Raw genomic sequence first — 12,491 nt, 5'->3', positions numbered from 1 at the left:
AACGATTCTGTTTTGTCCCCATTTATTGTCAATGGGGACAAAACGTAACTGAACAGAACGGAATGCTTCAAAATGCATTCCGTTCCGTTTGGTTGCGTTCTCATACCGGAGAGCAAACCGCAGCATGCTGCGGTTTTCTTTCCATCATGGGATGTGGAGCAAGACGGATCCGTCATGACCCACAATGCAAGTCAGTGGGGACAGATCCATTTTCTCAGACACAATAGAAAACTGATCTGTCCCCCATTGACTTTCAATGGAGTTCATGATGGATCCGTCTTGGCTATGTTAAAGGGTAACTGTCATGTTTTCATCCAAAAATCTATTTTAGCATATGTTACTGCTGCAGCAGCATTATGCATAAAGCAATCTTTAGTTTCTTCACATACCACTGTTTTCCTTGAGTTTTTCCCTTAGTTACGGCTGTTTAAACATTTACAGTATGAGGACCTTCTCAAGATGGCTCCTCTGCCAGTTCTCTGAGGCCAAAACTGCTTTCCCTCACTTCACATACACACTTGCTGTAGCCAGCAGCTCCCTGACATCCAATCATATTGGATTACTGAGAGACACACCTCCTCACTCTGAAGCCTAATGCAGGCATACAGTGTGAAGGACCGCCCCTCTGTCTTCTGTTTACATTAAGTTGGGAGACAGATGAGCCCTAGTAATGGTCTTTTAAGGGAGCAGTGGAAAGGGACAGGAGACATTAATGAAAGCTGTTATTATAAGGTAATTACAGATCTTTTGACAATCATTGACAGACTAACTCAGGTATACATGCCTAGCTCTTATAAACTAGCAAATAAAAAAAAATATGACAGTTACCCTTTAAGAACAATACAACCGGATCCGTTCATAACGGATGCAGACGGTTGTATTATCAGTTACGGAAGCGTTTTTGCTGAACCCTGCCGGATCCAGCAAAACCGCTAGTGTGAAAGTAGCCTTAGTTGCCCATAGCAACCAATCAGATTCCACCTTTCATCTTTCACAGCTCCTTTGGAAAATGAAAGGTAGAATCTGATTGGTTGCTATGGACAACTAAGCCAGTTCTACTTTACACCAGTTGGATAAATCTGCCCCTTCATGTTTTTCAGTCTGTGCAGTATATTATGAGGTGTACATTTGTGTACCCCTTTACCAGGATCTACTGTCAGCATTGTTATGTGTTACCAGTACCGTACCCATCTTCTGCTGGCATAGATAGTAGTGCAAATGGTTAAAAGTTAGTAAGTTATAAGCTCTTCCAACAGAAAGTTTTAGCCACAATATCTGAAACGTGATCAACAAAAACAGTCCTTAATGTCAAAATAGGTGCAAAATTATAGATATTGGAGTAGATCCTTTATGTACTGTAAACTTTGGTGCAGAATATTTTAGGCCATGCCCCTTTCTCACCCCATTTTGGTACATTTTACGATAGGGCGGGACACAATAACATTAGTAAATATAGGCAATTGAATGTAAATTGATGTTCTACTCCTTTAGTATGACACAAGTAAATTATAGCTAGAACAGCCCATTGGCGTTAGGGTGCCCGGACAGGTAGCAGCATGGGACGCCTAGAGCTGCATGTCGAAAGTTACACAGCGTTTTACCACAAATGGATGGATTCCAAGTACCCCAAGTACACCACTTTCTTGGCACGGTGTCCATTCAGATGCCGCTGGAAACCACGGTAAGTGTCGTTTTGTGGTTTGGTTCAGACACTGGGGCTAAACCACAACCAGGTCTGCACCATTCACAGTGGAATAACAGCCGTTTCTGCCATAGAGTACACTGGTGGGATGCCTCTCCTAACCTTGGACAGATGCCTTCACATCACAGCTTAGCTTTCCATTCTTCTGATCCGTCAGAAGAACCTAATAATAAACAATGGATCCTTTATTTTGAGCACCCGTTGTGTTTGTTTTTGTCAGTTCTCTCACAGATCTGTTATTTTAGATGGGAGAAAAAGTCCTGCGTGGAAGACTTTTTCTCTTGTCTAAATTAACAGATCTGTGATGGAAATAACAAAAACGGACAATCAAGTCCCCTGTTCTTCCTCACTGCGTGACCGCTGTGAGGAGGAGCTTGACTGGAGTGGAAGTCGACTATACATGCTGCCACTCCTATAAAAATTGAAGGGGCTGATGGAATATCTGAGCACTGTTCTAGGCTGTCTCTGTGAGTCCCATAAGCATTGAATGAAGCACGCACGCTCGACTGCTGCGCTATTTAAACTACACCTCAGTGCACAAACACTAATGATTGTTGGGACCTACAGTGGTCATACGTTTAGCTCCTATTCTGTGGATAGATGATAAATGTCAACTGTGGGAAGCCAGTTAAAAGCCTCATTCACATGTCAGTGTTTTGGTCAGTGATTTCCATCAGTGGTTGTGAGCCAAAACCAGGATTGGAGCCTCCACAGACATAAGGTATAAGTGGAAAGATCTGCACCTGTTCTATGTTTAGAGCCGCACCTGGTTTTGGCTCAAAATCACTGATGAAAATCACTGACCGAACACTGCATGTGTGAATGAGCCATAGGAGGTGGATTCAACAGACATTAGATCCTGAAACACTTTGGGTATATGACCTGAAAAATAGATGAAGACAGAGAAGGTAGCACTCCAAAAAGATTCAATGTCAAAACTTTGATTCTTTTTGGATTGCTGCCTTCTCTGTGTTCATCTAGGAATTGGTGAGGGTTTGGATTCTGCCTCTTTTGAGGTGTGCACCCTCCTTTTTTCTGTTTTTGCATTTTTCGCCTTTTTTCTCATTTGTGCTCTGCAGCTCTAAGGCCTCATGCACACGACCGTTGTGTATTTTGCAGTCCGCAAATCGCGGATCTGCAAAACACGGATGTCGTCCGTGTGCGTTCCGCAATTTGCTGAACGGCACGGACAGCCTTTAATATAACTGCTGATTCTTGTCCGCAAAGCGCGGACAAGAATAGGACAGGTTATATTTTTTTTGCGGGGCCACGGAACGGACCAACAGATGCGGACAGCACACTGAGTGCTGTCCGCATCTTTTGCGGCCCCATTGAAGTGAATGGGTCCGCCTCCGAGCCGCCAAAACTGCAGCTCGGAAGCGGACCAAACCAACGGTTGTGTGCATGAGGCCTAAGTGTGTATTTCTGTTGGCCTGAAAAATAGAAATACATCAGAATATTTTTTTACGCTTCTGTGCTAGTATACAAAACAGTGAGGTAGCTCTGTCTAAGAACATCTACTAGAGGTTTTATATATATATATATATATATATATATATATATAGCCTGCTTATAATTTCATGAAGGTACAAGCCCAAAGCCTGAGGCTACACTACTACTACTTCATGATAATATCATCTGTCCATGTTTTATCCTTTTTCATCTTTATTGCAGAGGCATTAAAGGGGTATTCCAGCACTATACGAATCTCTCCCACTTTCTGCTCCTGTCTCTACAAGGGAGGAAATGGTTGGGAATGATGCTCAGCCAATCACTGGCTGAGACAGATCATCACCTCAAACAGTGATTGGGTGATTGGCATTCCCAACCATTTTCCTCTGGAGCATAGCAGGGACCAGATGGCGTCAGAATGGCAGCAGGGGACTGGCAAGGTGAGTATAAACTTCTATTTTTTTTTATCCTTTTGCAGGCTTAAATGGTGGCAGTTATGTTAGAGAATATATGTGGCCATCGATATGGCTGGTGAGTTGAATCCATACAATTTTTTTAGGAAAAGAATGCACATCTCTTTATGTGTATGTACTGTAGATGTGGATTGTTGCTTTTAAATACAGGTGATAAGTTTGTTTTAGAGTTTTAGAGCCAATATCTCTAGATAGATAGATAGAGCATAAGCAGTGTAATCAAAGTCTAAACTAAACTTAGTTTCCCTGATCATAAAACAGAACACCTTAATTGATATCTGGTGTTAATCCTAATGAACCCCCCTTCTCCCCATCTGCCTTTTAGTGATTTATGTCATAGTAAATGATTGCAGCGTTGTACATTAATATTACAAATGGCATATAAAAGCACACTGGTTAAATATTTCATCTACTACAATTAAATGTTAATGACATGAATGTGGATGTGCTTAAATAGTTTATTCTAATGCACCTATAGTTTCATTAGCTGTCTTGTAGGATTTTTTGTAAGGCAGATGCAGAACGCGTCAAAGGAAATATTATGGATGAATGAATGAAATGTATGGTATCCTTGTTGAGTTTATTAGGGCATATAGACATTGTAAAGGGAGGTCACCTACTTGGTGGAGAGTCACTAATAAAGAGTGGTTATGCACATTCATTTAAATCGCTACCATGTAATACTGCTCTCCTGCCTCTCTCCTGCAGATATGTCCCTAACAATACATATACTGGGGTCCACCTGATCAAAAAGCTGGCTTCAATCTAAAAAAATTAATATGTTGGTCATAGTAACAGGTTCTCCTTATTCTCCTGAAATGGGTTTTCTAGCTTTTTTATTTTCAATTTGCCACCCAACTAGCTGTACTTGTGGAGAAATCCATACTCACTTGCTCCCCACTGCTCCATTGTTTATCGTTAGCATATAGTCTTTTACATACACTATATAACCGTCTACATGTCTTTTGTGTGTCTATACACATGCATCTTTTCTTCTTTCTTTTTTTCATTAAAAAACAAGTAAACGTAGAGGTCTTTTGAGAGCATACTATAACTGGATATACACTCACCTAAAGAATTATTAGGAACACCATACTAATACGGTGTTGGACCCCCTTTTGCCTTCAGAACTGCCTTAATTCTACGTGGCATTGATTCAACAAGGTGCTGATAGCATTCTTTAGAAATGTTGGCCCATATTGATAGGATAACATCTTGCAGTTGATGGAGATTTGAGGGATGCACATCCAGGGCACGAAGCTCCCGTTCCACCACATCCCAAAGATGCTCTATTGGGTTGAGATCTGGTGACTGTGGGGGCCATTTTAGTACAGTGAACTCATTGTCATGTTCAAGAAACCAATTTGAAATGATTCGAGCTTTGTGACATGGTGCATTATCCTGCTGGAAGTAGCCATCAGAGGATGGGTACATGTTCTCATTCTGTTTACGCCAAATTCGGACTCTACCATTTGAATGTCTCAACAGAAATCGAGACTCAACAGACCAGGCAACATTTTTCCAGTCTTCAACAGTCCAATTTTGGTGAGCTAGTGCAAATTGTAGCCTCTTTTTCCTATTTGTAGGGGAGATGAGTGGTACCCGGTGGGGTCTTCTGCTGTTGTAGCCCATCCGCCTCAAGGTTGTGCGTATTGTGGCTTCACAAATGCTTTGCTGCATACCTCGGTTGTAACGAGTGGTTATTTCAGTCAACGTTGCTCTTCTATCAGCTTGAATCAGTCGGCCCATTCTCCTCTGACCTCTAGCATCCACAAGGCATTTTTGCCCACAGGACTGCCGCATACTGGATGTTTTTCCCTTTTCACACCATTCTTTGTAAACCCTAGAAATGGTTGTGCGTGAAAATCCCAGTAACTGAGCAGATTGTGAAATACTCAGACCGGCCCGTCTGGCACCAACAACCATGCCACGCTCAAAATTGCTTAAATCACCTTTCTTTCCTATTCTGACATTCAGTTTGGAGTTCAGGAGATTGTCTTGACCAGGACCACACCCCTAAATGCATTGAAGCAACTGTCATGTGATTGGTTGACTAGATAATTGCATTAAAGGGCTTCTGTCAGCCCACTAAACCGTTTTTTTTTTTTTGCTTAATAATAACCCCTGCACTGCGATTTATCCATACATAAGTAAAATAATAATTTTGGTTCAGTAGAATTTGCTAAAACCCTATTTTTATAATATGTAAATTACCTTGCTACCAGCAAGTAGGGCGGCTACTTGCTGGTAGCAGCCGCATCCTCCGATGGTAATGACGCACCCTCTGCTTGTTGATTGACAGGGCCAGCGGACGGGATCTTTCTCCGCTGGCCCTGCCTGTTTTCATTCAATATCTGGCGCCTGCGCCGCGGCCGTACCTATCTTCAAACGGCGCAGGCGCACTGAGAGGCGGCCACTCACTCGGCCGCTTCATCCTCAATGCGCCTGCGCCGATGACGTCACATCTACACCCGGCGCAGGCGCATTGAGGATGAAGAGGCCGAGTGAGTGGCCACCTCTCAGTGCGCCTGCGCCGATTGAAGATAGGTACGGCCGCGGCGCAGGCGCCAGATATTGAATGAAAACAGGCAGGGCCAGCGGAGAAAGATCCCGTCCGCTGGCCCTGTCAATCAACAAGCAGAGGGGGCGTCATTACCATCGGAGGATGCGGCTGCTACCAGCAAGTAGCCGCCCTACTTGCTGGTAGCAAGGTAATTTACATATTATAAAAATAGGGTTTTAGCAAATTCTACTGAACCAAAATTATTATTTTACTTATGTATGGATAAATCGCAGTGTAGGGGTTATTATTAAGTAAAAAAAAAAAAAAACGGTTTAGTGGGCTGACAGAAGCCCTTTAATGAGAAATAGAACAGGTGTTCCTAATAATTCTTTAGGTGAGTGTATTTGTTACTTTTACTTATAGCTGGATTAGCTGTTATTTTTCTGTTTCGCATACACATACAGGTGTTTTTTTTTCATTAACCCCTTCCCGACCTTTGACGTACTGTTACGTCATGGGAACCACTGAGTTCCCGCAATTTGACGTAATAGTACGTCATAGTGATCGGGTGGGCATCGGAGCGGTGCGCGCGCAATCACTGCAGGGGCTCGGCAGTCCCTAGTAGCCGGGCCCCTGCTGTATCCGCCGGCATCGCTGTAAAAGCCGATGCCGGCGGATTAACCCCTGCTATGCCGCGGTCTGTGTCGGGTGAGGTTTGTGTCGGGTGAGGGAGAGCATCGAGTCCCCGCGCTGCTGTGGCGGGGACCCGATGCGACACAATGCAGCCCGATGCCGTGCAGAGGCTGCCCAATGCCTTGCACGGCTTCGGGAACTGCTTTCTATGGGAGCCGAGGAGATCCAGCCTCAGGCTGGGTCTCCTAGGCAACCTGTTAGTGTATGACTCTACACTAACAGGCAATGCATTACAATACAGATGTATTGTAATGCATTTCAGAGGGGATCAGACCCCCAAAAGTGAATGTCATAAATAAAGTTTAAAAAAAAGTGTTTTTAATAAAATTAATAAAGTAATAAAATTAATAAAGTAAAAAAGAAAAAAAACGCCCCGTTCCCGTTATTTTATAATAAAAAACAGAAAAAACACACATATTAGGTATCGCCACGTCCGTAATGACCGGCTCTATAAATATATCACATGATCCACCCTGTCCGATAGACACCATAAATAAAATAAAATAAAAACAGTGTAAAAAAATGCCTTTTTTGTCACCTTACATCACAAAAAGTGCAACACCAAGCGATCAAAAAGGTGTATGCCCCCAAAAATGGTATCAATAAAACTGTCACCTCATCCCGCAAAAAATGAGCCCCTACCTAAGACAATCGCCCAAAAAATAAAAAAACTATAGCTCTCAGAACATGGAGACACTAAAACATAATTTTTTTGTGTCAAAACTGCTATTATTGTGCTAAAGTGAAATACATTAAAAAAATATACATATTAGGTATCGCCACGTCCGTAACAAACAGCTCTATAAAAATATCACATGACCTAACCACTCAGTTGAATACCGTAAAAAAAAAAAATACAAACTGTGTAAAAAAAATCAATTTTTGGCACATTATATCACAAAAATTGCAACAGCAAGTGATCAAAAAGGCATATGCCCCCCAAAATAATACCAATCAGACCGTCACCTCATCCCGCAAAAAATGAGACCCTACCTGAGAGAATCGGTCAAAAAATAAAAAAGCTATGGCTGTCAGACTATGAGACACTATAATATCATTATTTCGGTTTCAAAAATGCTATTATTGTGTAAAACTTAAATAAATAAGAAAAAGTAGACATATTAGGTATTGCCACGTGCGTAACGATCTGCTCTATAAAAACACTGTAAAAATAAAAAATAAAAACGGTGCCAAAGCATCCATTTTTTTGTTACCTTGCCTCACAAAAAACATAATATAGAGCAATAAAAAATCATAACCCGTAGTTTCCAAAATGTGGTCACTTTTTTGAGTTTCTACTGTAGGGGTGCATCAGGGGGGCTTCAAATGGGACATGGCATCTAAAAACCAGTTCAGCTAAATTTGCCTTCCAAAAACCATATGGCGTTCCTTTCCTTCTGCGCCCTGCCGTGTGCCCGTACAGCAGTTTACGATCACATGTGGGATGCTTCTGTAAACTGCAGAATCGGGGTAATAAATATTGAGTTTTATTTGGCTGTTAACCCTTGCTTTGCTACTAGAAAAAATTGATTAAAATGTAAAGTCTGCCAAAAAAGTGAAATTCTGAAATTTCATCTCCATTTTCCATCAATTCTTGTGGAACACCTAAAGGGTTAAGAAAGTTTGTAAAATCAGTTTTGTATACCTTGAGGGGTGTAGTTTCTAAAATGGGGTCATTTTTGGTTGGTCTCCATTATGTAAGCCTCACAAAGTGACTTCAGACCTGAACTGGTCCTTAAAAAGTGGGTTTTGGAAATTTTCCGAAAAATTTCAAGATTTGCTTCCATACTGCTAAGCCTTCTAACGTCCCCAAAAAATAAAATGTCATTTTCAAAATGATCCAAACATGAAGTAGACATATGGGGAATGTAAAGTAATTACTATTTTTCAAGGTATTACTATCTATTATAAATGTAGAGAAATTAAAATTTTGAAATTTGCTAATTGTTTTGGTTGTTTTTATAAAATAAAATGCCACACATAAGAGGCTTTCTTTGTTCCTTCAGTGAGTAAAGTAGCATAGAAGAGTCGGGTTTCAGAGTATGAACCCATTGAAAGCAGCAACATATTAACTGCAAGCTCTGTGGACTCTGATTGTGACCCCTACATGCCACAAAAAATCCAGAGAAGGTAGCAGAGTTTACTTGACAGTAGTGAGGAATACATGGCAAGTACCAGCAGTGATGTGCAAAGGCCATCCACTGTTCTTGTAGTATGGTGCCATAGAACCAGCAATAAAAAAATTGGCCTCCAAAATGCACTTCAGTCCTTTGAAGTTATGCGGTGAGCCTAAAAAGCACATATAGGGTATCATACCATACAGCAGAAGTATATGAACATGTGGTAAAGTGTGTGATTTTTCAAAACCACATGTTGAATGTGAAAAATAGGCTTGGATAAAAAAAAAATTGGAAAAAAGGCAATTTTCATTTTTCTCCACTTAATTTTTATTCATTCCTAAAAAAAAAATCTAAAGCAAAAAATGTCAAAATTTCCCTTTGATGACTACCTTAGGGGGTATACATAAAAAATTGTCACCTTGAAGGTGTTTCTGATGTTTTAGTTCAGTACAACATCTGTTCTGGCGCCATAAAATCAGCTATAGGAAAATAGGCCTCCAAAATCTAAAATGTGCTTCGCTCATTTCAGGTCTTGCGGGGAGCCCAGGAAGTAGGTAAATTAAGTAGCATTTATTTTCACATTACAACTGAAAAAATTATAAAGGAAAAATATACATGTTTTCATAATTTTTCCTTTAAAAGAAAGGTCTAAGGTGTCCCGTGAAAAATAATATCAAATACATGTAGACTGGCTCAGAAATTAAACAGTTACCAGTATGTGTAGTTAGATAGATTGATTGCTAAAATGCAAAAAAAAAAAAAGATCTGGTTAAGGGGGTTTACACTATGGTTAGTTAAGCTAAAATTAGTAATGGATCTAAAAAAAGGAAACTCATAAAGTTTTATTTCTAATTGTCCTCTCTAAAGGCCCCCACCTGTGATAATGACCAACGGAGCCCCCAAATGGTGGGCTAGCCAAGCTTGACAGTCAGCTGCTCAACATTTAAACATATTAATGTAAGATGGGGCAGAGATCCTTCTATAGCGCATACTCAGCTTTTTGTCCTGTGTACGCCTATCTTTATGCTCTTCTCTCAATGTTTTGCCTGAATGTTTTTGTAGGAGACAAGAAATGGTGGCCACATCTCTTGAAAGGTGGAATGATTACTCCCTTCTATGCAAATATGCTCATCTGTATTTTTAGATACTTTGTAATAAATTAAAACTTTTTTTAAATGAATAAAAAAATTCTAATTGTTCAGAATGTAGAAAGATCCTGAGAGATCCTCTTTAAACGGGTTGTCCGCTTTTGACAATCTCTTTTTGTTCCCCTAACTAAAGTGACTACAAATTGTATTGCTGCTCGGACTCCTAGTGATCAGCTGTAATCTGTGCCAGAGCCCGGCAGCAATCGCAACCACAATGGGCTGTCCATATAATGTGCTGGGTCTACCATCAAAAGACAGTGTGGCAGATATATGACTGCACTTGCACCTACAATCTAGTGGGCTTTATGCAGTTTTTGCATGGCATATATTTATGTGCTGTGCCTAAAAGTGTTCCAAAGTGCACCCTGCTAGAGATATCTTTTTTAGGTAACTTATTAGGTAAACTATTTTGTTTAAACATAATTTGCACCTTGTCTTGGTCTACTTTAAGCCTAGCTGAGTCACATCTGGTTATCTAAAAGCATAAAGGCATTAAACAACATAAACAGCTTTTACCTTCCATTCACAATTTACAACACATTTAACAAGGAACATACTATTCATAAATATGGCACAAAATAAAAATGGCGGAGGCAGAATATTCTGGCGCAAAATTCTACATTATTAATAACTCTCCCCTACTCTCTTTCTAGTCGCTGTTTTTAAGGTCCTAAATGAGGACTGACCACTATTAACTCAAAATGCCCTAATATTTGAAAATGGGTTTTGTCAACCAGACAAGCATTTCATCTAGTGTCTTCCCTTTGCAGGTACTGAAGCATGCCTTCATGAGCCTATATTGGTGTTCTGGAAAGGGTGAAGTCATTGAAGATTGGTGTCGATGTGATCTTACAGCTTTTGATGAGAATGGATTACCAAACTGCAGTCCACTTCCACCACCGGTGTAAGCAATTATTAACAGATTTATGACCTTGTCATACTGCCAGCATAGGGCTTACCACTCAGTACATGGCCTTAATGGTTTCTATTGTGTTTTAGAGTCCATGACATCATAAGTGTGACTTCTGTCAACATTCATTTCACATTTATGAAGCTTCAGTTCTTGAACACTTTCTTGGCAGTTAAAAATTTTGGTTTTATCACAGGGGATTTAGTAACTCGGCATCAATAGTATTCTTTGCTTACTGAGGACATTCTGTGACCATGTCTAGTCATCCTCTGTGTATTATGAGCGGTACAGTCGCACATTGTAAGAAATTATTATATAAATGTATATTAGATATGATATACACTCTTACGGGGTCTGATTCTTTCAGTTTAGTGTAATAAGTGAGACACAAGTGAGATTATAAAAAATTAATATATTGTAGAGTGTGAGAATATTGAGGTTACAGTTATTATTATAGTAACATAGTATATAAGGCCGAAAAAAGACATTTGTCCATCCAGTTCGGCCTGTTATCCTGCAAGTTGATCCAGAGGAAGGCAAAAAAAAAACTGTGAGGTAGAAGCCAATTTTCCCAACATAGGGGAAAAAAAATTACAATCAGAATTACTCCCTGGATCAACGACCCCTCTCTAGTAGCTGTAATGTTATTACACTCCAGAAATACATCCAGGCCCCTCTTGAACTCTTTTATTGTACTCACCATCACCACCTCCTCTAGCAGAGAGTTCCATAGTCTCACTGCTCTTACCATAAAGAATCCTCTTCTATGTTTGTGTACAAACCTTCTTTCCTCCAGACGCAGAGGGTGTCCCCTCATCACAGTCACAGTCCTGGGGATAAATAGATGATGGGAGAGATCTCTGTACTGACCCCTGATATATTTATACATAGCAATTAGATCTCCCCTCAGTCGTCTTTTTTCTAAAGTGAATAACCCTAATGTTGATAATCTTTCAGGGTACTGTAGTCCCCCATTCCAGTTATTACTTTAGTTGCCCTCCTCTGTACCCTCTCCAGCTCTGCTATGTCTGCCTTGTTCACAGGAGCCCATAACTGTACACAGTACTCCATGTGTGGTCTGACTAGAGATTTGTAAAGTGGTAGGACTATGTTCTCATCATGGGCATCTATGCCCCTTTTGATGCAACCCATTATCTTATTGGCCTTGGCAGCAGCTGCCCGACACTGGTTTTTACAGCTTAGTTTGCTGTTCACTTAAATTCCTAGGTCCTTTTCCATGTCAGTGTTACCCAGTGTTTTACAGTTTAGTATGTACGGGTGTTAAACCTCATCTGCCACTTATCTGCCCAAGCCTCCAATTCATCCAGATCCATCTGGAGCAGTATAATGTCCTCTTCCGTGTCAATTACTTTACACAGTTTAGTGACCTCTGCAAAAAAAAAATATTTTACTGTTCAAGCCTTCTACAAGATCATTAATAAATATATTGATGAGAATAGGGCGCAATACTGACCCCTGAGGTACTTCAC

At 40.5% G+C, this 12,491-nt stretch overlaps 1 protein-coding gene across 1 annotated transcript in view; it reads left to right on the top strand.

Moving 5' to 3' along the window:
* Positions 1-12,491, top strand: part of ASTN2 (astrotactin 2) — a 945,680-nt gene that overhangs the window by 779,811 nt on the left and 153,378 nt on the right. The window contains exon 17 of the mRNA XM_040442406.1: positions 10,862-10,995. Coding sequence (XP_040298340.1) covers positions 10,862-10,995 — 134 coding nt within the window. The remainder of the gene's footprint in view (positions 1-10,861; positions 10,996-12,491) is intronic.

This window comes from Bufo bufo, chromosome 8 (assembly GCF_905171765.1).
Source record: "Bufo bufo chromosome 8, aBufBuf1.1, whole genome shotgun sequence".
NCBI lineage: Eukaryota > Metazoa > Chordata > Amphibia > Anura > Bufonidae > Bufo > Bufo bufo.
Note: the sequence above shows the minus strand (reverse complement) of the source record. Positions and strands in the feature narration are given on the sequence as shown.